We start from the raw sequence: 26,949 nt of genomic DNA, 5'->3' as shown, positions 1-26,949 counted from the left end.
GCCTGCCATGTACGGAAGCCTAAGAGGCCCAGCAACCAGATCTCCTAGGCAACTGTTAGCGTCTTACAGTGCAAGACACTAACAGTTCAATACAGCACAACACAGATGTATTGTGCTGTATTGAAACAAGGATCAGACCCTGTCCCATAGAGGGATAAAAAATAAAGTGAAAAAAAAAAAGTTTATAAAATTACATTTTTACCAAAAAATTCAGTTTCAAGTATAAAAAAAAAAAAAAAGCGTCCTTTTCCAAAAGTAAAGTAAAAAAATTGTATATAAACATATCGCATGACCTTACCCCTCAGATGAACACCGTAAAAAATAAACTGTGCTAAACAATATTTTTGTCACCTTACATCACAAAAAGTGCAACAGCAAGCGATCAAAAAGTCGTATGCACCCCAAAATAGTGCCAATCAGTCATCTCATTCCACAAAAAATGAGACCCTAAGATAATCGCCCAAAAACTTAAAAAATATAGCTCTCAGACTAAGACACTAAAACATGATTTTTTTTGTTTCAAAAATGAAATCATTGTGTAAAACTTGCATAAATAAAAAAAAATTGTATATATATTATTAGGTATCGCCGCGTCCGTGACAACCTGCTCTATAAAAATACCACATGATCTAACCTGTCAGATGAATGTTGTAAATAAAAAATAAATTTATTTAAAAAAACGGTGCCAAAAAAGCTATTTCTTGTTACCTTGCCTCACAAAAAGTGTAATAGAGGAACCAAAAATCATATGTACCCTAAACTAGTACCAACAAAACTTCCACCCTATATCGTAGTTTCTAAAATGGGGTCACTTTTTTGGAGTTTCTACTCTAGGGGTGCATCAGGGGGGGGGCTTCAAATGGGACATGGTGTCAAAAAAACCAGTCCAGCAAAATCTGCCTTCCAAAAACCGTATGGCATTCCTTTCCTTCTGCGCCCTGCCGTGTGCCCGTACAGCGGATTACGACCACATATGGGGTGTTTCGGTAAACTACAGAATCAGGGCCATAAATAAAGAGTTTTGTTTGGCTGTTAACCCTTGCTTTGTAACTGGAAAAAAAAAATTATTAAAATGGAAAATCTGCCAAAAAAGTGAAATTTTGAAGTTGTATCTCTATTTTCCATTAATTCTTGTGGAACACCTAAAGGGTTAACAACGTTTCTAAAATCAGTTTTGAATACCTTGAGGGGTGTTTCTAGAATGGGGTCATTTTTGGGTGGTTTCTATCATGTAAAAGTGACTTCAGACCTGAACTGGTCCTTAAAAAGTTGTTTTTTGAACATTTGAGAAATTTCAAGATTTACGTCTAAACTTCTAAGCCTTGTAACGTCCCCCAAAAATAAAATGTAATTCCCAAAATTATCCTAACATGAAGACATATGGGAAATGTAAAGTAATAACTATTTTTATAGGTAATATGTATTATAGGAGGAGTAGAGAAATTGAAACGTGGAAATTTGCAAATTTTTCAAAATTTTTGGCAAATTTGGTATTTTTTTTATAAATAAAAATGCATTTTTTTTTTACTCCATTTTACTAGTGTCATGAAGTACAATATGTGACGAAAAAACAATCTCAGAATGGCCTGGATAAGTCAAAGCGTTTTAAAGTTATCACCACATAAAGTGACACTGGTCAGATTTGCAAAAAATGGCCTGGTCCATAAGGTGAAAATGAGCCAGTAGAATACGCTATTGCTAAAATAATAGTTAGCTGCAGCCCTAGTCAGAAGCACAGCTCCGTTCTCCATGTAGTGGCCAAGTCATGTTACTGCAGCTCGGCTCTAATCCAAGGAAATGGCAGCTGAGCTGCAGTAACCTAGCACGCCCACTAGACAGAACAGGGCTATCTTTTAGGGCACGCCCACTACATAGAGAACGGAGCTATGCTTCCGGCTCCGTTCTCGGCTAGTTTCGGCACCTGCTGCAAACGGATGAATGGTGGGGGAGCAGACTATTAGTCCCCCACCAATTTTATATGATTGATCTATATTGGGGTCATCAATATCTATAACCTGGAAAACCTCTTTCATTCTTTCAAATGCAAAAGGCAAATCTGCGGAAAAATCCACAAACCAATTTTGTTAGAAATGTTTCACCATGTGTGAACATACCCTAAGGTTATGTCTATACAGCATTGTTGTGCTTTACGATGCCTGAATAGGCCACAGGAAGCTTTTTACAATAGTTGTGAGCTCTGGTGTGGCATCTCCCGATTAAATATTCATTTACAATATAAAATTAGGTAAAACATAAAATTTTTAATCAGAATCATTTTAATGCCCACAATGTCCTCTTACTGGTCCCCTGTATCAGAGCAAGGATCATGCCAGCCCCCAAGTACCAAAGAATCTAAGTGGTCTAAGCTACTGAGCCCATGACCACATACACTGGTTGTTCTGATGGGGAACCAAAAGACCACCAGGGGGCAACATAAGCATATAAACACTATCTATACATATGAGCATATTTTAAATAATTCTAATTGAAACTTACTATGTTTTGCACGATTGCACAAAATTAATATATATGCATAGGGCAACCCCATTAAAGGGGATCTATCAGCAGTTTTGACCCTGCTAAATTTCCGATAGCACTAGGTAGTGAGCCCGGTTGAGCAAAACATACACATTTTTTGTGCCATTATCAGGAGCAGTTTGAATATCAGTTTTTTATTCTGCCAGATTCTGCTTCTACAAGTGTCCTGGAAGCAGAGCTTCACTGTGAACTGCACTCTGCGCAGAGTTCCTTCACAGCGCCTCCCCTCTGATGGCTGTACTGGTCTCCTGGTTGGATCCTACAGCTGTCACTCAGCAGAGGGAAGGGGCTGTGAAACAACTCATTGAAGTGAGCATGCCATAGCAAAGCTCCGCCTCTGGTGCCACTGCAGGAGCAGCAGAATAAAACTTCATGTTCACACTACTCACATAATAAAAGGTTCACAAAAGTTATGTTTGTCCTGCTCTCCTCTTCCCCTACCTAGTGCTGTCAAAGGTTTAGCACAGTCAAGATTGCTGACAGACTGCCACTAAACCGTAGGATGGTCACACATACTGCCGCGCACTGTTATTTTAACTCCTTATGGGACTCGCTATCATTTTGCTTTATTAACAGCATCTAAAAAAGGTGGGGGGAGGATGTTGCTGATTTTTTACAGTCATTACCCTCCAAGGCTATAAATGTTCTCAGAGGATTAATGACGTATGGCTTACGTGCACCCAACCTACACAAGCACGACTCCGGGTGCAAACTGCGGGAGGAAATCACAGGTACATCAGTTTTCAGACAGTGGGAAAAAGAAAAAGTAAAAATCAGCAGCTACACGCTGTTTAGTTATTAAGTGAAGAACAAAATCATTTCCAAACACCGCAAGAAACGAAATCATCTGTGAGGTCTGCAGAGAGAGGAAAGCAGAGTGAAGCACAGGTCAGACAAAGTGCAGCCGGCCTCCTTACCAATTGCTGTTGTTGCCGCAGCTCGCTGATGGCATGGTGAGCTTGCTCCAGCTTACAGCCGGATTCATCATTCTGCTGTTTCATGGTAGCCAGCTCCCGCTTAATGAGGTAGTTTTCCTCTGCCTCCTGGGCCCTTGTCACTTGTCCCTTTGGACATAATTTTAAGGTTTTTGAGCAATCCAGACAAAGCCTTGAGAGTTTGGTTTGAATGCACATTCGTTCAAAGAGCACTTCTTAAAGTGCAAGCGTCGCTTAAACAGAGGCAGCCATTTTGTCAGAGAAGTCATTATTTACTGTGGGATTGTCTCACTGAAGGCAAGCACAGACTGAGCAGGCAATGATCGGGAGCGAACCGTTCCTTCCAGATAACGGACTGCTCGCCAGAGGAGGTGAGAGCTGCATTGTCACGCTGCAATTACGGGACTACTTCCATTGTCCATCCTCACGCAGGTTCAATGTTTGAGCTGCAGATCGCCATTTACATGGCACGATTTAATGTGCTGCAAAAAAAGTAAATTCACCCAGTGAACAAGCATTTCATCGTTCACTGGCGGCAGCTTTAAAATGGCTACTTATCAGTAACGTTCGTAACGTTCGTTGCCGACCATTGGCCCAATAATAGTCACGTGTAAATCCTCCATAAGGAAACCCCTTTCCATAGTCCTTATCAGGGCACATCTATATGATGAGCTGGAGAGGCACGAAAGCTGGCCCTGCATTCAGAAATAATGATTGGGCGCATTGCGGCCGATCCGCTGTCCATGGGATGGTTTGTACGAACCATCCCACCAGCTAAAAACTGTCTGACCAGGGGGTCAGTTTAAATTTTTTTAATAAAAACAGACTCCCTGGTGCTTGAGCACAATGGGAAGTGATCGGCTGAATTCAGCCAATCATACCATCAACATGCAGTTTCAACAGATCCTGCCGTCGGCGATGGTGAATGCTCGCTCGCGCTAGTTTTTCAAACGACAGTTGGCCGGAATGGCCGACTTTATTCTTATGTGTGTGGCCACCTGTACTATCAGTGATTCTTGCTGTGGAGGACCCAATGGATCCAAATATATATATTACATGGTTAGCCATTCATCTGAAAGGCTGCCAATTTAATACTACTTTTCCCCTGTAGAGGTCACTGCATGGAAAGTGTCTGGCTGGTCAAGTGATCGCTGGGGGATTCCTGAGTTATGGGCATCTGTCTGAGCCATTTCTGAAAAAGTGTTTTCTAGTCCTAGTTCCGCGGAAAAGCTGGGTGACAATCATTTAATACAGCTATGTTTAACTCTGTCAATTTGGCATTCGTGAGTCCAGTTGCCGCTAAAAGGCAGTCATTACTATCAGCAAGTTTTAGGCCAAGGAAACCCGACTAAAGTTAGTTTTTTAACTATATGATTTTTAAGGACATCTGTCAGCAGATTTGTACCTATGACACCGGCTGACCTGTTACATGTGCACTTGGCTGCTGAAGACATCTGTGTTGGTCCCATGTTCATATGTGTGAGAAAAATGATGTTTTATTATATGCAAATGAGACTCTAGGAGCAACGGGGGCGTTGCCGTTACACCTAAAAGTCCAGCTCTTTCTGCCACTCCCGTGCCCTCTCCACTTTGATTGACAGGGCCAGGCAGTGAAAAAGTCATCACACCTAGCTATGTCAAAGTGGAGGGTGTAGCAGTTGCAGAGAAAGAGGAGCCTCTAGGAGTAATGGCAACGCCCCCGTTGCTCCTCAAGTCATTTGCATATTATAAAACATAATTTCTCTCAGCAATGCGGGCACATATGAACATGGGACCAACACACGTGTGCGCATGGCAGCTGAAGACATGTAACAGGTCAGCCAGTGTCATAAGGTATAAATCTGCTGTTGATGTCCTTTAAGGAGAAAAGCTCTTTAATTCCACAAAATGGCTATGCCGCCGGCCTGCCCTCAGTTTATGTTTACGTCCTAACAAATTTAGCAGACGCTTTCTCACGGCTCTTGGTCCTGTTCACAAAATGGCTGCCTCAAAAATTTACACGACCGCTTTACTTTAACATCGTCATCTCAAGTGCACTTTACATTCTGGACTGCGTTATTAAACGTAGTTTACACAAGCGGAAATGGAGCAAGCACAATGAATATGATCTGACATTCCCATTAGGATTAGAATCATGCAAAATGATCGAACCTGGATCATGCAGATAGCTTGGTTTGAGAAAATTAAGAAAAATGTTAATTCTGTGGAACTATGATTTTTTTATTTTTTTTTTAAAATAAAAAATGGGTTAAACACACCGGATTAGGCAGCGTGCAAGTTCACCATGATTTAGTAATTAAGACAAAGACAATCGAAGACTAATATATGTTAACAGGGGCGTGTTGTCCACAGAGATGCATGTAATAATCCGGCATGCATCACACCCCAGAAAATAACAGGAAAGTTATAACAAAAAATGCTGTATTAATGGGGATTGGTTGTTATTGAGGACAAAATGTAAGGACTATACCTGGATCAATCTATCTGCCAAGGATGCACTTTCCTATGGGAGGGAAAATTCAGAAAGGAATTTAAGAGGTGAAAAATAAAGTAACAAGAAAATACTTAGAGGACCCGTAACCTCTCCTGACAATTTTGGCAGCTACTTGCATCCCCCTTGTAACAACAATTCTGGGGCATCTATTATGTTTCTATGATTCCATTCCTTTATTATTCCTGCTAGAAGTTATGAATTCATTACTACCCGTTTTCGATGAGGGTCCAGATGGGTGTTACCAGTTGGGGGTTGTGTCCACACTATCCAATCAGCGGTGCCAGTGTCAGACTGTGCAGGGACGCCCGTCCAACTGGTGACACCCATCTGGAGCTTCACTACAAACTGCTAGTAATTCATTCATAACTTCTAGCAGGAATAATAAAGGAATGGCAAAACAGAGCCATAAGAATAGATCCTCCAGAATTATTATTATATGCTACTAATGCAAGTAGTTACTAAAGCAGACATGTCACGAGGGGTTACAGGTCCTCTTTAAGGAAAAATCATGTGCAGAGTGAGCAGGCGATGCTACCTTCTTTGAAATGTATTGAATAATTCTGAGTGGAAAAAAAAAAGGAAAATGTTTGTGCCTCTCCAAGTCTAACCAAGGGCTCGTACACACTGCCATACCTTGTATGGACCATAGAAGTCTATGGGTCCCTCCTGTACTTTCATATGCCTTGGATTTTATAAGGCGGCTTTTAAAATGTCCTTCTGGTTCCATGTGGCCGCTCTAGTCCCCACTGGGTCTGTAGTGATGTCCCATGTGCATGAACGTCATCGTGCTGCAATGATCACGAGATTGCTAAACCGCAAGGGATCGCTGCAGCTCCAGCAGGGAACGGGACAGCGAGCAGCAGAGCAACAGGACATTTTAAAGGAAAGGTTTTTTTTTATTTTTTTTTATTTTACACAGCAGCATGGCAAAAATCTTGGCGAACCCCTTTAAGCTGGTTATACATATTAGATGGTCAGCTGGTCCCACCAAAATTGGTGCGTTCAGCCACCGTTCATCTAATGTATATGGGGTTATCTAACTCTCCCTTCGGGTAGAAGGAGGATCAGGCAGGTTGAAAGTCAAGATGGCAGATAATAAGGTAGCAGCATCCGGCTGACCTCTATGGTGTACGGTCACCTTCAGTCAGATTGAGCGGGAAGGATCGGTGACTACCATTGCTTCAGAAACTAGACCATATCAATGGATGCCAGATTGCCGTAATCATGATAGTCACAAATATAATAAAAAAATAAAAAATTCAAAGGAGGCAGCATTATTTGTGTGAGTGCACAGAATGTCGTGCCAAAGCGACAGAGGAGCGAGCTCATTCACAATGACATGTGCGAGTGATGTAGAGCGCATGAATTCTATACAGTAGGCGTTCCTGAAGAGTCCGGGCAGATGACATCCGACTGACTCAAGTATCGTGCTTCATGTCTTACGCTGAAGAGATGCTCTATTGTACGTGCAGCACTTTGCTCTGACAGTGGAGGAATATGCAGAGAGATTAAGGCTGAATGCACACGATCAGAAAATCCACACCGGTGGTCATGTATATTGTACACCGCGCAGATTTTTTTCAGCGCAGATTTTTCTCAGCGCAGATTTTTCTCAGCGCAGATTTTTACCTACGGTGCGGATTTTAACATCCGCAGCAGGTCAATTCATTTTATTTTTCCTGACCAGATTTTCTCCAGTCACTTCAATAGGGAGAGTAAAATCCACATGTGGAAAATCCGCACCAATTGATGCGGACTGACCGCAGGGATTTCCCTGCAAACACCTGCGGATTTCAGTGTGGATTGTCTGCACATAAATCCTGAACGTGTGCATTTACCCATAAGGGGTTATCCAATTGTACAAATATCCCCCACAATGTATGGGCGATAGGCCACCGCTGCATCTACCCGTTGCGCTGATCCAAACATCCGGGGAAGGAAGGGGGGGGGGGGGGGTTGGGCTCTTCACAGTCACGGCCTGCTATTGGCCGCTGCCACCGGATGTTTTGATCGGGGCAATGGGGAGATGCAGAGGGTATCGGGGACTGGGTAACTATCGTCTATAGGAGGGGTATTTGTACTATTGGACAACCCCTTTAAGCCTTATCCGGTAACCATACATTTAGGACCCAACTTCATAAACTAATTCCATTTCTCCAATGTGAACACTGTACTCATGTCATGCTGTAATGTACACCGTTCTTCCATACGGTCACAAAACTAGTAGTCAGTGTTTCTGAGAATGTACGTGTACATCAGCACTGTAACAGATCTGTGGATCTACAGGATCTGGGCTCTAGGACCTCATTGGAACATAGTGCAAACTACTCACACACTTTGTGCATGTGTCGAGCATTAGTCATTTCTTACACACAGTCGAGTCACATTATTATGACCAACAACTAATGTCCAGAGTAACCGCTATGTGCAGCATGGACAGAAGCTAGACAGGCTGGGAGTGACTCAATAAGGTCCTGGTAGTCGCAGATATCTGGAGCCATGCTGACTGCAGTGCATCCTACAGCTGCTGGAGGGTGCATGGGGGAGAATTCATAGAGTGAACATGACGATCGAGGTGGACACACAGCTGCTGGGGGGTGCATGGGCGAGAATTCATAGAGTGAACATGACGATCGAGGTGGACACACAGATGCTGGAGGGTGCATGGGGGAGAATTCATAGAGTGAACATGACGATCGAGGTGGACACACAGATGCTCAGTTGGGTTCAAGTCTGGGGAATTAGGGGGCCAAGGTAGGACTTGGAAGTCTTGGGCATGATGCATTCTCTTGCTGGAAGATCCCATCCACCCCAAGGAAGACAAACAACATGTATGGGTGTACGTGATCTGCAAAGGATGGATTCAAAGCCAAATTGGCTTGTGAATGGGGCCAGAGAATGCCACAAAAACATTCCCCAGACCCCAACGCAGATCACCCGATGATCGAGAAAAATGCTCATTCATCGGGCAAAATGATTTTTCATGCGGACACCGCAATCATTGTTTCTGGGCAGCAGATTGTGCTGAGTAAACAGTGATCTGCTGCCCAGAAACAATAGCAGCAGTAGCCGTCACTCTTTCTCATACAGTGGAGGGGATCGCAGCATGGAAATACAGCTCTTCACCTCCACTGAGCAGCAAGCATCAGGAAGAAACGCTTACTTTCCGATAGTTGCCTGCTCGCTCTGCGTGTGTAAATGCACCTTAGGCTACTTTCACACTAGCGTTCAGAGCGGGTCCGTCTGATGTTTCATCAGACGGATCCGCTCCTATAATGCAGACGTTTGTATCCGTTCAGAACGGATCCGTCTGCATTATAACTTAGAAAAATTTCTAAGTGTGAAAGTAGCCTGAACAGATCTGTCCAGACTTTACATTGAAAGTCAATGGGGGACGGATCCGTTTGAAGATTGAGCCATATAGTGTCATCTTCAAACGGATCCGTCCCCATTGACTTACATTGTAAGTCTGGACGGATCCGCTTGCCTCCGCACGGCCAGGCGGACACCCGAACGCTGCAAGCAGCGTTCAGGTGTCCGCCTGCTGAACGGAGGCTGAACGCCGCCAGACTGATGCATTCTGAGCGGATCCGCATCCACTCAGAATGCAATAGGGCAGTACGGATGCGTTCGGGGCCGCTTGTGAGACCCATCAAACGGAGCTCACAAGCGGAGCCCCGAACGCTAGTGTGAAAGTAGCCTTAACTGCAAAGTATGAAAGGCCAAACACAGAAGCGCTCTGTCACACACCAACGAATTGTCCTTTTTTAGGAATTTGCCTCCTCTACAGCAGGTTAGACTGGAGTACCTCTATGATAAGTCATATCAAGTCACCTTCAGGGCACAGGACTAACCCATGCCGACTCTAAGTGTTACTGGGGTGAGGGGAGCGTTCAGGTCTACAATTCCTAACACATTCAAAAGGGTGTAAATATGAGAAATTACACAAAATAATATATATTTTTAAATGAGCCTTTGCCATTCTTTGTTAGTTTACTCTTCGTGTCATTAGAATAAGCCTAGCTATTCATGCCATGAATTACCCAGATTTTACTGGATTCTTTTTTGGGGGGAAAAAGCTAAAAAGCGAGCAGAAAGCGGTCAGTACTAACAGTGCTATGTGCATGGGAAGCCGGTCAGTGAGCTGAGGTCATAGCGCCGGCATCATAAAGCCTGATAACAAGCAGCAGTAGTCGTCCCTGCGCTCGGGCCAACAGACCTAAAGTGTGCTGCACATTTTCTGAACTTGCATTTGAGGACCAGTGGGAAAATACAATGACCCTGGTATGTGAAAACACTAAAGATGGAGCAGAGTTTAATTCTGAAACTTGCAGCAAGGTCTATAGTTCTTGATTGGTGTTGACGGAAAATCTACTGGCTTAAAGTTAAATAGAGTTTTACCTTCTCTAAGGTTTCAATGCGCTGCTTCAAGAGCCTGTTCTCAGTGCGCAACCTCTGAAAGACAAAACGGAACAACAGACTTCAGCCATACGGATCACATTAGAAAGCACTGCAAAAGCAAGAAGGTTGTCACATAGCAATAGGAGCAAGCCCCCCGCATAACCATCTACCTGGTTGTCTTGTGTAGTGGTGTTGCCCTCTAAGTTCTTTTAGTTATTTTTGGTCTGATCTGAGGTCTAATATTTGGGGTCTTATCCGGGGCTTTGATCTTAGGTTCGATATGGATCAGAGGTCGAATGAAAGGAAAAAAAAAAAAAAAGATTTTTTTTCCTCCTCTAAAACCTAGGTGCGTCTTATAAAGCGAAAAATATGGTATATGTTTTCTTGTGGGATGCCTCTTTGTAGAGCAGCACAGTCAATTAGCTACTTTGGCCTCCAATGGGTGAATGAGAGCCTATGGATAGAGTTAACGCATAAGGCTACTTTCACACTGGCGTTTTGGCTTTACGTTTGAGAGATCCGTTCAGGGCTCTCACAAGCGGTCCAAAGCGGATCACTTTTGCCCTAATGCATTCTGAATGGAAAAGGATCCGCTCAGAATGCATAGGTTTGGCAATGTAAGTCAATGGAGATGTAAGTCAATGTAACACAATGTAAGTCAATGGAGATGGATCCGTTTTCTATGATCTGGCACAATAGAAAATGGATCCGTCCTCCATTGACTTCAATGGTGTTCAAGACGGATTCGTTTTGGCTATGTTAAAGATACAGCCGTCTGCGTTATTATCTGAACAGATCCATGACGGATCCGCACCAAACGCGAGTGTGAAAGTAGCCTAAGCTAGGAGCAACCACTGGTATATACTATGGCAGTGTGAATACACCTGTAATTATTGCAATGGAATGTGTTGCTGCAATGACAGAAAACTGTGAAGTGTTAAGTGCTGGCAAAGTATAGGACGGTCCCTACCCCACTACCCAAATAGTCTGAGCTGGACAGTATACACTTTCTCCTATGTAGAAAATTTTCATCAGTATTTTTGAACACTATACCTTGATTTCAACTTGCTCCTCCATCTCCTTTGTTTTTATTGTAGTGTACTCTTTTTCTAACCTGAAATTACACAAAACACTCAGTAAAGGTTAACCTCTTCCACCCCGGGCCTGTTTTCACCCTCCAGCCCAGAACATTTTTTGCAAATCTGACATGTGTCACTTTATGTGGTCATAACTTTAGAATAGTTTTATTTATCCAAGCCATTCAGAGATTGTTTTCTCGTGACAACTTGTACTTCATGATGGTCATAAATTTGGGTCAATATATTTCACCTTTATTTATGAAAAAATTTACCAAAAATTTAAAAAAATATTCAATTTTCAAAATTTCGATTTCTCTGCTTTTAAAACAAAGTAATACCTCAAAATATTACTTAACATTCCCCATATGTCTGTATACTTTATGTTGGCATCATTTTGTAAATGTCATTTTATTTTTTTAGGACGCTAGAAGGCATAGAAGCAATTCTTATAATTTAAGAAAATTTCCAAAACCCACTTTAAGGACCAGTTCAGGTCGGAAGTCACTTTGTGGGGCTTACATAGTGGAAAGCCCCCATAAATGACCCAATTGTTGAAACTACACCCCTCAAGTTACTATAAACATTTTACAAACTTTGTTAACCCTTTAGGTGTTCCACAAGAATTAAAGGAAAATGGAGATGAAATTTCAAAATTTCACATTGTCAGATTTTCCATTTGAATGAATTTTTTTTTTCTTTAACACATTGAGGGCTAACAGCCCAAAAAAAATTCTTTATTTATTACCCCGATTCTGCGGTTTACAGAAACACCCCATATGTGGTCGTAAACTGCTGTATGGGCACACGGCAGGGCGCAGATGAAAAGGAGCTCCATATGGCTTTTAGAAGGCAGATTTTGCTGGACTGGTTTTTAGATGCCATGTCCCACATGCACCCCCACAGTAGAAACTCCCAAAAAGTGACCACATTTTGGAAACTACGGGACAAGGTGACAGTTTTATTGGTACTATTTTGGGGTACATGATTTTTAATTGCTCTATATTACTTTTTTTGTGAGGCAAGGTAACCAAAAATGGCTGTTTTGGCCCGTTTTTATTTTTTATAACATTCATCTGACAGCGTAGATCATGTGCTATTTTTATAGAGAAGGTTGTTACAGACGCAATAATATCAAATATGTCTTTGTTTCAGTTTTACATAAAGCATTTTTTGTGTCTCCATTTTCTGAACGCCATATTCTTTTTATTTTTCTGCCGATGGCGGTATAAAAGGCCTTCCTGGCAGCCCCATGGAGAGCCCCGGTACGTCACCAGAACGCTTGAAAATGCCTTTGCCCTGCGCGATTTAGTGCAGGGCAAAGGAGAGCATCGGAGCATGAACTGCTCCGATGCTCAAGTCAGGGGGGCTGCCTGGGTGAAAATGGAGGTATGTCCGGGTTCAGCTCTGAACCCGGACAACCCCTTTAACTTATGAGATTTGAAAAGCGATTAGCTGGCTGTGTGAACGATGTTTCAGTAACTCCCATTCACTATCAAGGGGCAATGGCAATAGCAAAGCTAGCTCGGCTATTTTCATCCACCACATATGACAAAGTACACCCCTTTAACACTATGAGATGCTGGAAAGCACCGGCATAAACTTCTGTGCCATCCTGCACTTCCACAGTTTGTACTTTATCCTTAGCTTCCACCTCTAACAAGCTGGCGGCTGCTTCAGCACGTACTTTTTCATCTTTTTTGCATTGTATTTCACTTGATAAGCAGCTTGTATTAGCTTCTCAGGACCGCCGTCAAACTGATGTGGAATGACCTTCTGAAAGTGCTGCAAGAGAAAACGAGCGTTCAATTACACCCCTGCTGAGAGCCATTTACAGATGCCTACGTCTACAAATGCTGGTTTACTTAATAAGACCATTCACATCGGACTGGAGAGCAAAATGCAGTTATACAGTAATTTATGTGAAGGGTCTCTGCAGGAATCTCTACTGGGTTCTCAGATAGGTTTATTGAAAATGAAGATTAGTCCAGAATACAATACCTGTAACATCCCTTCCATATCCAGCTGCATTAATTCTGCCTGGTTCATCTGAAGAACTGCAAGGCCTACCCGAAACACAATTTCTAAGCCCTGGGGATAAAGAAAGGGGAAAGGTCAGGATTAAAATGCTCATAGAAAACAATTCACACACAAATGCATTTTTCCAGCTATGAGGGATTTATCTTTTGTGTTCCTTTGTATGTCCTTTTAGGATGTAAGGCCACCGGGGGTCCCTGCTCGGGATCCCCTCTATTAGCAGCAGCCTCTTCCTGCAAAATCAGCTGATCACCGCCTTGAGTTCAATATGAAAGTGTCTGACTATGATAAGACAAAGGGTTTATTTTATAATGACAACCCTCTTTATACTAAACCAGGCTGGGCTATGGACTGTTTCCTGCGGGGAAGCTCCAGAAGGACATACACTTACACTGCAGTGGTCGCTGGCTCACCCAGGACAAAACCCACTGTTTGCAACGGTGCTGTGACTCGAAGAGGGGGAACACAGCACCGTGCTCCCCTGCATGACCTCCATAATATAGCATAGGTACATGGGGTTGTTGTAATGAGTCAACCTAATACTAATCTTCAAGTAATCATCAGTAACATAAAGGGTATTCTAGGACTTATTGAAGACCTATCCTTAGGATGGGTATGTAGTTCCGGTTCTGCATCTGGGAAAAACTGATTGTTGGGGGTGTCGGGAGTCAGGCGCTCACTGATGTGATATTGAGGATTGGTTTATACTAAAGGCAACTGGGCTAAGTCCTGGAAAACCCCTGTGGTGAGCAGAAATTGCCCAAAAGCAGAGCTTAAAGGGGTTGTCTCATCTCGTCATTACTAAGGAGACAGTCTCGACAGTTTCAGTAGCTCTCATTGCAGTTTATGACAGCTATGGAAACGGCAAAGCACAACAAGCTGGTTGTACTACACCGCTTCCGTAGCCGACATGCACGGCAATGAGAGCTACTGAAACAGTAGAGCGCTGGAGCACTCTGTTTCTCGACCGGGAGGTAGTCGAGACTGTCGCCTTAGTAATGACGAGATGAGACAACCCCTTTAAGCTCTGCTTTTGGGCAATTTCTACTCACCACCGGGGTTTTCCAGGACTTAGCCCAGTTGCCTTTAGTATAAACCAATCCTCAATATCACATCAGTGAGCGCCTGACTCCCGACACCCCCAACAATCAGTTTTTACCAGATGCAGAACCGGAACTACATACCTATCCTAAGGATAAGTCATCAATAAGTCCTAGAATACCCTTTATGTTACTGATGATCACTTGAATGGGAGCGGAGCTGCAGTACCTGGGCACGGTCGCTATACAGTGAACAGAGCCTTCTGAATTTTAACTCCATCCACCATCATGTTTACTTTACTAGCCACAAACAGCCGATCGGTGAGGTGCCTGGTGTCAGATCCCCACCATTCTGATAATCTAATGGCAAGAGCAATATCTAAAAGCTGGAAAAAAAAAATAAACCTTTAAAACATGCTTCTAAGGCCTCATGCACACGGCCGTTGTTTTGGTCCGCATCCAAGCCGCCGTTTTGGAACACACACGGACGCCATCCGTGTTCTGCGGATCCCCGTTTCGGAACACGCACGGACGCCATCCGTGTTCTGCGGATCCACGATTTGCAGACCGCAAAACACGCCACGGTCATGTGCTTGAGGCCTAAGTCAGGGATTCCCAACCTGCAGCCCTCCAGCTGTTGCAAAACTACAACTCCCAGCATGCTCGGACAGCCTATAGCTATCAGGGCATTTTGGGAGTTGTGGTTTTGCAACAGCTGGAGGGCCGCAGGTTGGGCATCCCTTTTCTAAGCCAATATGTGAATATAAAAGTGAGTGATAGAGGGTGGACAGATCAGTGGTTCTTATGATTCATACCATGAACGGTTTCTCACCTCAGACATAAATATATCAAATATTCTAGTGGCGATTGGTAGAGGGAAACTGGTAAGAAAAATAGTCAAAAACCAAGAAGATGCATACATGGAGGTATGGAAACTCTGGGCTTGAAAGTGCACAAATATTTCTGGCAGCTGTTCCTATAAGAAAAAGAAAAGATTGGGGACGATCAATACAGGACAACATTTATACAGAAGACACCAATCATAAGTAATAATCATATTAGACATACTATATTAATTTGTAAAGTGGTCAGCACAACACAAATCTGTCGCCACATACTATGCATGAGAATGGACACCTAGAGCTGGCGGAGATCATATCAAGGAGGTCACTACAATGTGCGGGTGGTAAATGTCTAGTTGCATATTTTGCCACAAATCCTGAATGAGTCACGTGCAGATTTTGCCATGAATTTCAATCTTTTCCTTCCAAAGCAACCAACCCCTTGGAAACCCACAACTTTACAGGTATGTTACAGATTTAAAAATCTGCCACCTGCCTTAACGGGTTTGGTCAGTTTTCTAGATCGATGATCTATCCTTAGGATAGATCATCAATATCAGATCGTAAGGGTCTGACTCCCGTCACCAGCACCAATCAGCGAGCAGGTTTAACTGCCAATCTTTCATCCCTATTCAGTTTAATGGGATGGAGCAGATGAAGCGCAACAGCGTCTACCCAGTGACATGAATGGGGACAGAGGAGCTGCAATCACACCTGCAATGTCGACGGTGAGCAGGTAAAATTGCAGCATGTAATGCTGTGCAGCCTTGCGTATTTTAAAGGGGTCGTCCGGTTTCAGATATTGATAACGCAGCAGCAAGCAGGTGTAATTACAGAGTGCAACTACAAAGTGCTGGGAGTGGGACCCCGCCGATCTGATATGTATGACTTATCCTGGGGATAGCTCATCAATATAGGAAACGGTCCAACCCCTTTAATATCCAAGCAGATTCTTATCCCCGCTACAGGTCTGAGACTCAAGAAATCCTAACTGATGGGTAGCATGGTCACACACCATCACCCTAGGTCATGTATACAAAGTACAGAAATGTGTAGTAGTGTAAATCATCCCTATTCAGTCACACAAAAAAAACTGACTAAAAAGAAAAACCCTTTAAAAATCTGTTTCACGCAGTTTTCTGGCATAATTTACATTTTTTGCAGCATGTTTTTTTGTGTTTTATGTAGGTGGAGAGATGCCACTTTAAAGAGGTTGTCTCACTTCAGCAAATGGCATCATATTGTGATGGTCCATATTGCCTCCTTTGCTGGCTGGATTCATTTCTCCATCACATTATACACTGCTCTTTTCTAGCGGTTATGACCACCCTGTAATACAGCAGCGGTGGTCACGCTTGCACACTATGGTAGCTGGGAGTGCACATAGGCTGGCACTTAATCCTATAGTGTGCAAGCAGGACCACCAATGCTGGATTGCAGGGTGGTCTTAACTCCTGGATACGAGCAGCATATAATGCGATAGAAGAATGAATCAAGCCAGCAAGGAGGCAATACGGACAATCACAGTACATTAGTAAGTGCCTTGTATTAACTTTCTCTACATGATAAATGCCATTTGCTGAAGTGAGACAACCCCTTTAAAGTCTATAGTGAATTATGTAATTCACTACAGACAATGCGTTTTTTGCCATTTTGCTTTTTGGAAAACTCAGCATGCCCTTGGTAAGCCTTTTTTCAGGCATTTTTTCCTTAAGGATCTCTACAGGACTAGAACTAAGAACTAATTATGAAGAAGAAAAAAAAACAAAAAAAACAATGCATTGAGTGAACGATTATTCACCTGGGGATGAAACCACAAGCACTCCCACCGATCAGCTGACCAGGAGTGTTGCATCCCCTACAGGTTTCGCGGTCACCGCTCTGTACTTGTCACAGTACCTGGTATTACAACTCGCTCCCATTTACTTTTGGTAGGGACTGTACTTGTATTGCTACTCAGCCCCTGGTACAGTAGCTACCAAAAGTAACGAGCTGTACCTGGTAACCTGTGCTTGCTGGAATCAGTCAGCGGAGTGACGTCAATCATCTCATGACTGTAAAGACATTAAAGTAAAAGGGAGGTGCACACCACATTGCAGAAGTGCGACGCACATGGGTGAGTTTATACACGTTCTGCCGTCTAATGGAGACGGAATGCAAGTAGTGTGATGAATGTGACCCTCACCTGAATCATGCACTCAAACTGATACATGCACAGGCCCAGCTCAGCCATGCTGGGTTTAAAGAGCTCCCGAAGACGATAGTCCTGCATTAATTTCACAAATACACAAAATGCTTCTTCTTCCGGCATCTAGAAGGAACAAGACAGTGAAAGAAGACAATGCAAGGATCGTCAAATCTGGAACATCTACACAAGTTTAGGAAGCAACAAGGATGCTGAAGGTGACACAGCCTACTGCTGCCCATCTGTATTCTGGTACCCGCGTAGTCTCCCGGCAGTATACACTATTAGGAGTAAGGCCTCTCACACACGAGCGTGACGGATTAGGTCCGGGTGCGTTCAGTGAAACGCGCAACATTTTGCAAGCAAGTTACGCAAGTTCAGTCAGTTTCGTCTGTGATTGTGTTCAGTTTTTTTTTCCGCGCAAGTGCAATGCATTTTTCACGCGCGTGGAAAAAAACTGAAGGTTTACAAACGACATCTCTTAGCAATCAGTGAAAGACGCATCGCATCCGCACTTGCTTCCAGATGCAATCTTTCACTGAAGACCCATTTACTTCTATGGGGCCATGGATGCGTGAAAAACGCAGAATATAGAACATGCTGCGTTTTTTACACAACGCAGAACTGATGCCTGAAAAGAACGCTCATGTACACAGACCCACTGAATTGAATGGGTCAGGATTCAGTGCGGGTGATATGCGTTCACGTCACTCATTGCACCCGCGCAGAAAACTCGCTCGTGTGAAAGGGGCCTAAGGCTACCCTCACATAGATCAGTTGTGTCCGGCCAGCTATGGACATGTGTGCACAGATCTGCCGGCGTCTACTCCTCTGATCGCGCCGGACAGAAAAACCAAGCAGGCAGTGTTTTTTGGCACCCATGTGCCGCTTGCATGTACATGGTCCCATAGAAAACTATGGGATCAGTTCTGGCTCAGATCTGCTTAGGTGTTCTCTGCTTCACACTGGAGGCGGACTGAGCCGGATAGCCGGCCTATGTAGGGCAGACATACGCTGATGTATAGTGAGATAGCAGAGTGATCAGGCCCAATGTGAAACTTATCACTGAAGTCAGAAAATGGCAAAAATAGTAGCGTAACTCTACACCTCCTCTCAGCAGGTGTAAATTTCATTTTTTGTCTTTAGGGCGGCCCAAGATGTGCCAAATGTTAATACAGGGACTGCTATTACAGAAGAAAACCGACTGCTGTAAACGGCGCACGAGGCTCTGGAATGGCTCAGTTCTTTTAAAGGGGTTTTCCAGGACTTTTATATCGATGGATAGGCTATCAATATTTGATTGGCGAAGGATCAACTATTTTTCAGCCGCTGTGGCGCCGGAAATAGGCACTTGAACGACAAGTCCGTAAACTCTAGTGAATGGGAGCAGGGCTGCAGTAGCCATCGCCATGGGCCGCAGACGTAAAGATTAGATCACAATATAGAGCGTCGCATCAGGAAATGGACATACAAGAAATACATTTCCTACAGATAAAAAAAAAAACTGTCCTGTGTGAAATATTTGCATTGCACGCACCATGACAACTGTACCGCTTTGTATACTAGCAGACGAGAGAATTTTTTTGAAGAGTGAACGATAGGTTTTCCAGCCAACAGAGCAGAAGTCGTTGTCAGGACCAGAGACAAAGCAAGTACTGGTAATGATTATATACAGCACATTTATTGCCGTGAAGGAATTCTGGCCACTGTTCTTCGCAGGATTGTTTTCAATCTGGACACATCAGAAAGTTCATCAGCACGGACTGTCTAAAGCAGTGTTGGCGAACCTATGGCACGGGTGCCAGAGGCGGCACTTAGAGCTCTCTCTGTGGGCACCTGCACCCTGGAAAAAATCTATGGTGTACCAATATACTCTGGACTTTACCAGCCATTCATCAGCGCTGGGCACACTATGAACAGCACGGACAGCACATTGAATGTAGGCAGGTCATTATACTTGAGTGATAAAGTACATGGAAAATATACTATACTGGACTGGAGTATTCCAGTTACATTGCCGTGTTGGCACTTTGCGATAAATAAGTGGGTTTTGGGCTGCAGTTTGGGCACCTGGTCTCTAACAGGTTCGCCATCACTGGTCTAAAGGGTGCATTAGATGGGCAGATTTTCTACCCAATGAGCGCTCGTTAGTGATCATCTTGCAGTGCAATACCGCCGCTGACTGCACGAAGAACATTGTTCTGCTGCTATAACCGAGCAGAACAATGGAAATAAAGAATACCGATGTGAAAGAGGCCTTACCTGCATAAGAAGAAGACCCACAATAAAAGCACTTCCCTGGCAGTAACCAACTTCACGGTCCACTAAAGAATATGCCTGGAAAATACATGAAAGTCACAACTGATGTACACATGTGTATACTGCTCACATTATTTGAATAAATATTTTCACCCCCATCCAGCACACAACCAATGATAAGTGTTATTGCTCGGCAAAGCATTTCTAGCAGACTGCCAAGAGCGATTTCATTGTTTAACCAAGTTCAAGACTGGGCCATTTACCACTTTAGCCACACGCATTTTCAGTTTTTTTTTTTACATGCATCTTTGAAAGCCATAACTTTTTTTCCTTTTTAGTAATATATAGGCTTTTATTTTTCCGTCATTTTTATTCCTTTTTTTATATCCAGGAAAATGTTAAAATAAAAAAAATTGTCTGTTTTTCACTTTTATTTTTTTTACTAGCACCACATGCGACAAATACTTTTTAAAATGATGTCCCCTGTCTGTAACGGTCATTTTGATATGGGCCATGTATGGGCTATGTTCGCTGGAGCTAGGAGCTGTAGTGGCTTTTATTATACATTTTCTTTTATTTATTTTTTGTACTTTTTCTATATTTTAAACTTTGCGCCGTCCATAAGGTCATACAAGACTTTTGGAGGGCATTTAAGGCTACTTTCAATTTATTTTTATTTTTTTTGTTCATGATAATGCAAACGGATCCGTTTTGACTTTACATTGAAAGTCAATGGGAGACTGGTCCGTTTGAAAATTGAGCCATACTGTGTCAACTTCAAACGGATCCGTCCCCATTGACTTACATTGTAAGTCTGGACGGATCAGTTTGGCTCCGCACGGCCAGGCGGACACCCGAACGCTGCAAGCTGCGTTCAGGGGTCCGCCTGCTGAGCGGAGCGGAGGACAAACGGTGCCAAACTGATGCATTCTGAGCGGATCCGCATCCACTCAGAATGCATTAGGGCTGGACGGATCCGTTCGGGGCCGCTTGTGAGAGCCTTCAAACGGAACTCACAAGCGGAGCCCCGAACGCTAGTGTGAAAGTAGCCTAACATTGCATTTCTTTTATTGTTGATTTCTTGGAAGTGAGACTGACCTATTAGCCCCAGTTACAGGGGGAATACAGCCTCACTGCAGAGCCGATATGGATCTGCTGAGACCCACCAGCTCATACAGATACCGGAAATCATATGATCGCCTGGACTGTAGCAGGGAGCAGCATTGCTGCTTCCGAATCTGTATAGACAGTGCTCATTGAGCACTATATGCATACAGCAATGGAGAAGGCAGGGATGGCTAAAAAAAAAAAAACACCCTAGCTCTCTCTTTGGGGGGGGGGGGGGGGGGGCCTGGCTGTCACTGACATCCGGCTCCCTATCCCTGCATGATTAGCGTGCCGCTGCTTACTCTGCAAGCACATTCAGAAACGTTATTGCAGAGATAGGCTCGGATGTATACAGTCAAGAGGCAGCCTGGAAGAGGTTAAAGGGAACCTGTCACCAGCAGCAGCATATTCTAGAGTAGCTGGACATAAGCAAATTGATACATAGGTTTGTGCGTAAAGATTCAGCAGAATAAGGATCCTGTCATAAGAAAAGACAAACCTTCATGACATTGAACAGAACTTCTTGCCCAAGACTATCCTTCTCTTTAAAGAAATCATGCTCTGGGTACGTTCTGGCAATGTCCCTCCGGATGAGTTTTTCACACGGCGAGGTCATTTTCAGGAGATCACAATACTGCTCTTTAATTGGCATATCTTGGGCATCGCATAATAGTTGCCATACAATAGCACGAAAGTGATGTGGGATGCCTTTCCTGACAAGTTCCTGCAAAGAAAAGAAAAACAGGAGAATTTAATCTTTCAGAGCAGGGAAAAAAATATAAAAGGTGCGGCCACTTACAGGCCCAGAGCATCAGATGGATGCTGCGGGGCTGCATTTATAAAGGAGTTGGAAAATACTGGGAAATCCTCAGTACTTACATTCTTTGTTTCCCTGATCATTTTAAACCAATTATAACCTTTAGTGCCACTCACATTTTAGCGAATCTACAGCTACGATATTGGATAAGAGCACCAAACCGGCTCACATGCTTACAAACCATCTGTCTTCTCTTCACTGAGCCCTCTCAGCCAGCAGCATCCAGAGGGCTCCAATGTCAGCTTCTTCACACCACTTGGACTCCATTAAAAGACTTGTCTTCAGGAAAGTGTGGAGAACACATTAAGCGAGGCTGTGGACATCGCTGTCCAGCTGAGACACATTACTGCAAGCAGGGGACCTGTCTAATTTGACGAGTATGCTTAAGGGCTCATGCACCCACCCACAAAAATAACACATCCTAGATCTGAGTTAATTAAATATTCTTTTGAAATACTTTGTTCTTTACATGCAGGTGCCTGTATGACCTCCCTACAACGCCTGTGCATGCTCCTGATGAGGTGGCGGACAGTCTCCTGAGGGATCTCCACCCAGACCTGGACTAAAGCATCTGCCAACTCCTGGACAGTCTGTGGTGCAACGTGACGTTGGTGGATAGAGCGAGACATGATGTCCCAGATGTGCTCAATTGGATTCAGGTCTGGGGAACGGGTGGGCCAGTCCATAGCATCAATGCCTTCGTCTTGCAGGAACTGCTGACACACTCCAGCCACATGAGGTCTAGCATTGTCTTGCATTAGGAGGAACCCAGGGCCAACCGCAACAGCATATGGTCTCAAGGGGTCTGAGGATCTCATCTCGGTACCAAATGGCAGTCAGGCTACCTCTGGCGAGCACATGAGGGCTGTGCGGCCCTCCAAAGAAATGCCACCCCACACCATTGCTGACCCAATGCCAAACCAGTCATGCTGGAGGATGTTGCAGGCAGCAGAACGTTCTCCACAGCGTCTCCAGACTCTGTCACGTCTGTCACATGTGCTCAGTGTGAACCTGCTTTCATCTGTGAAGAGCACAGGGCGCCAATGGCGAATTTGCCAATCTTGGTGTTCTCTGGCAAATGCCAAACGTCCTGCACGGTGTCGGGCTGTAAGCACAACCCCCACCTGTGGACGTCGGGCCCTCATATCACCCTCATGGAGTCTGTTTCTGACCGTTTGAGCAGACACATGCACATTTGTGGCCTGCTGGAGGTCATTTTGCAGGGCTCTGGCAGTGCTCCTCCTGTTCCTCCTTGCACAAAGGCGGAGGTAGCGGTCCTGCTGCTGGGTTGTTGCCCTCCTACGGCCTCCTCTACGTCTCCTGATGTACTGGCCTGTCTCCTGGTAGCGCCTCCATATTCTGGACACTACGCTGACAGACACAGCAAACCTTCTTGCCACAGCTCGTATTGATGTGCCATCCTGGATAAGCTGCACTACCTGAGCCACATTCAGGGGACTACCTCTTTAAGCTCATCAAGAGAATGCCAAGAGTGTGCAAAGCAGTAATCAAAGCAAAAGGTGGCTACTTTAAAGAACCTAGAATATGACATATTTTCAGTTGTTTCACACTTGTTTGTTATGCATATAATTCCACATGTGTTAATTCATAGTTTTGATGCCTTCATAGTCATGGAAATAAAGAAAACTCTTTGAATGAGAAGGTGTGTCCAAACTTTTGGTCTGTACTGTATATGTGTGTATGTGTATATATGTATATATGTATATATTGGGACATGGACTCAATTCTAACATTTTTGGCTCCATACACCACCACAATAGATTTGAAATGTAAGGAACAAGATGTGCTTTAACTGCAGACTGTCAGCTTTAATTTGAGGGTATTTATATCCAAATCAGGTGAACGGTGTAGAAATTACAACAGTTTGCATATGTGCCTCCCACTTGTTAAGGGACCAAAAGTAATGGGACAATTGGCTTCTCAGCTGTTCCATGGCCAGGTGTGTGTTATTCCCTCTTTATCCCAATTACAATGAGCAGATACATTTGGAATCTGTTGCTGTCAACTCTCAAGATGAGATCCAAAGAGCTGTCACGATCAGTGAAGAAAGCCATCATTAGGCTGAAAAAACAAAACAAACCCATCAGAGAGATAGCAAAAACATTAGGCGTGGCCAAAACAACTGTTTGGAACATTCTTATAAAGAAGGAACGCACCGGTGAGCTCAGCAACACCAAAAGACCCGGAAAACCACGGAAAACAACTGTGGTGGAAACGAATAATTCTTTCTCTAGTGAAGAAAACACCCTTCACAACAGTTGGCCAGATCAAGAACACTCTCCAGGAGGTAGGTGTATGTGTGTCAAAGTCCACAATCAAGAGAAGACTTCACCAGAGTGAATACAGAGGGTTCACCACAAGATGTAAACCATTGGTGAGCCTCCAAAACACGAAGGCCAGATTAGAGTTTGCCAAACGACATCTAAAGGGAAGTTTAAGGGAAAAAAGTGGAATGTTATGCAATGGCCAAGTCAATCACCTGACCTGAATCCGATTGAGCATGCATTTCACTTGCTCAAGACAAAACTGAAGGGAAAATGCCCCAAGAACAAGCAGGAACTGAAGACAGTTGCAGTAGAGGCCTGGCAGAGCATCACCAGGGATGAAACCCAGCGTCTGGTGATGTCTATGCGTTCCAGACTTCAGGCTGTAATTGACTGCAAAGGATTTGCAACAAAGTATTAAAAAGTGAAAGTTTGATTTATGATTATTATTCTGTCCCATTACTTTTGGTTCCTTAACAAGAGGGAGGCACATATGCAAACTGTTGTAATTCCTACACCGTTCACCTGATTTGGATGTTAATACCCCAAAATTAAAGCGGACAGTCTGCAGTTAAAGCACATCTTGTTCGTTTAATTTCAAATCCATTGTGGTGTATAGAGCCAAAAATGTTAGAATTGTGTTGATGTCCCAATATTTATGGACCTGATATAAATACACACACAAACCAAAAAAGCAACAGCAGCACAGTGAAAAAAACGTGGTTAGGGTGCAAATCCTCTGAAAAGGTAGGCAACCTTTCCTCCAATATAGTATATCCAAAGAATAGGCAACACTCCAAATGTGATAAAAGGTGATGACCCGTTGATTCCCAGGCACTGGCACTTTACTTTTATATATGTATATACAGATGGATGTTTTGTATTTATATTTTATCCACTAAAGGGAGTCTGTCAAAGTTTCACCTTTTTAACCCTTCCCATAGCTTTCTAGCAGCATTAGTTAATAAAAACTTTACCTTTATGAGCAATCCTGGACTTATAAAACCGGCAAAAAACAGCTTAGTAGCATATGCAAATGAGGGCTCGCAAGTGCCCAGGGGCGGCGTTACCCTCGTAGATGCCCAGTTAGCTCAGCCTTATTGTCGCTTCCCCCCGCCCATTCTTTCCCTCTGACCGCCCATCTACCTACTTCTTGTTTCGCTGAGATCCCGCACACTCAGTCCGTCGGCCGGCGCATGTGCACTGCGATGCCCATTCCTTGTACGGCATCACAGTAATTAATGCGCATGCGCCGGCTTCGCGCCGTTAGCCGGCGCATGCGCATTAATTACTGTGATGCCGTACAAGGAATGGGCATCGCAGTGCGCATGCGCCGGCCGACGGACTGAATGCGCAGGCGCGCGCGATCTCGGCGAAACAAGAAGTAGGTAGATGGGCGGTCAGAGGGAAAGAATGGGCGGGGGGAAGCGACAATAAGGCTGACCTAGCTGGGCACCTACGAGGGCAACGCCGCCCCTGGGCACTTGCGAGCCCTCATTTGCATATGCTACTAAGCTGTTTTTTGCCGGTTTTATAAGTCCAGGATTGCTCATAAAGGTAAAGTTTTTATTAACTGTAAGGCTGCTAGAAAGCTATGGGAAGGGTTAAAAAGGTAAAACTTTGATGACAGACTCCCTTTAATCATGGAGACATTTTGTCTATTTCTATATAATTATGTATTCACTATTATTCTGATAAGTTTGATTGTATAACTATATGTTGTAAGTACGTGATGCACTGAATGGTTAAATTGTTCACCTTTATCACATGACTTGATTCGGGTATATATACCCATGTGTGACATTATTGTATTGCTTGACAAAGACCCCATGGAGTGGGCTAAAACATTGCCTGGGAATAAATGGGTCATCACCTTTTATCACATTTGGAGTGCTGCCTATTTTTTGTGTTATATATATATTATATATAAATAGAGATCCACGACAATAGGACATGTTCTGTTGTTCGATGGAACGGCCATGTGGACATGGAATGCACATGGCGTAATTTCCTTTTTATTTGCGGCCTCATTGAAATGAATAGTTACAAAAAAATGTATTCCTGTGCATGAGCCCTTAAAGGGGTTATCCCATGACTAATGTAAAAAATTTAAATCAGAGATCATATAGTCCATGATAATACCTTTCTAACAAAACTAGAACCAGCCCTGTACCTCACATGGGTCCAGAGATCTCCCCAGTCATTGCTCTGCTAGATTTATATCAAGCTGACAGCTCAAGGGGAGTGTCTATTCTGCTGAAGCCAAGGGGGCGTGTCTCAGCTCTGCCTATCACAGCTCAGTAGGCAGTTGAAGGATGGAACTGAGCATGTGCGGCCTTCTCAGTGAGCAGGTCAAAGAAATAAGAAAGGACAAACAGCAGATGGCGTCATCTATAGAATAGTTCACTGGCAAGGTGCTAGTTTGAAAACTGTAGAATATTTTTCGTGGGACAACCTCTTTATGGGTATGGCTACTCGGCGATGTGACGCACAACACAAAATGATATGGCTACATGGCAACATTTGTCACACAATATTTCAGGGTGGATTTGATTTAAATCAAAATGATATAAATCACGATTTAAATCACTAGTCAGTAAGGCTTGATTTAAATAATAGTTTTCTACATAAAGACTAATTCTTGCTGGTATAACTTATAATCTGCAAGTAGATGAAGATTTTTATGATAACTTTTCATATTAGTTTGATTAGGTTGATTCTGCATTCATAGGTTTGTAGAAGTTAGGATTAAGGTCTTTTTCTCAACTCTGTTCATGTTATAACATTTTTGCTGTGAAGAAGAGGCGGCATGTGATCTCTGCTGAGTCAAATTCAGTTTTGAGAACTGCAAAAATAAACCAAGCATCTGTGATAATATCTTGTAGGCAGAAAAACTGCCCAATAATCTTACAAAAACCTCTGAAAGAGCAGGA

At 43.6% G+C, this 26,949-nt stretch overlaps 1 protein-coding gene across 5 annotated transcripts in view; it reads right to left on the bottom strand.

Moving 5' to 3' along the window:
* EVI5 (ecotropic viral integration site 5) overlaps positions 1 to 26,949 on the bottom strand; it is a 178,177-nt gene that overhangs the window by 78,003 nt on the left and 73,225 nt on the right. For 3 of the 5 annotated variants that reach the window (XM_040408653.1, XM_040408654.1, XM_040408657.1), the window contains 10 exons: positions 21,414 to 21,638; positions 19,811 to 19,885; positions 17,549 to 17,674; positions 15,354 to 15,497; positions 13,446 to 13,535; positions 13,132 to 13,229; positions 11,422 to 11,482; positions 10,369 to 10,422; positions 5,944 to 5,976; positions 3,456 to 3,602 (listed from right to left, as the gene is read on the bottom strand). In XM_040408653.1, coding sequence (XP_040264587.1) covers positions 3,456 to 3,602; positions 5,944 to 5,976; positions 10,369 to 10,422; positions 11,422 to 11,482; positions 13,132 to 13,229; positions 13,446 to 13,535; positions 15,354 to 15,497; positions 17,549 to 17,674; positions 19,811 to 19,885; positions 21,414 to 21,638 — 1,053 coding nt within the window. The remainder of the gene's footprint in view (positions 1 to 3,455; positions 3,603 to 5,943; positions 5,977 to 10,368; positions 10,423 to 11,421; positions 11,483 to 13,131; positions 13,230 to 13,445; positions 13,536 to 15,353; positions 15,498 to 17,548; positions 17,675 to 19,810; positions 19,886 to 21,413; positions 21,639 to 26,949) is intronic. The other 2 variants (XM_040408655.1, XM_040408656.1) reach the window with 2 other exon arrangements.

The sequence above is a fragment of the Bufo bufo genome, chromosome 9 (genome assembly GCF_905171765.1).
Source record: "Bufo bufo chromosome 9, aBufBuf1.1, whole genome shotgun sequence".
NCBI classification, from domain to species: domain Eukaryota; kingdom Metazoa; phylum Chordata; class Amphibia; order Anura; family Bufonidae; genus Bufo; species Bufo bufo.
This window is presented reverse-complemented; position numbering and strand designations above follow the sequence as displayed.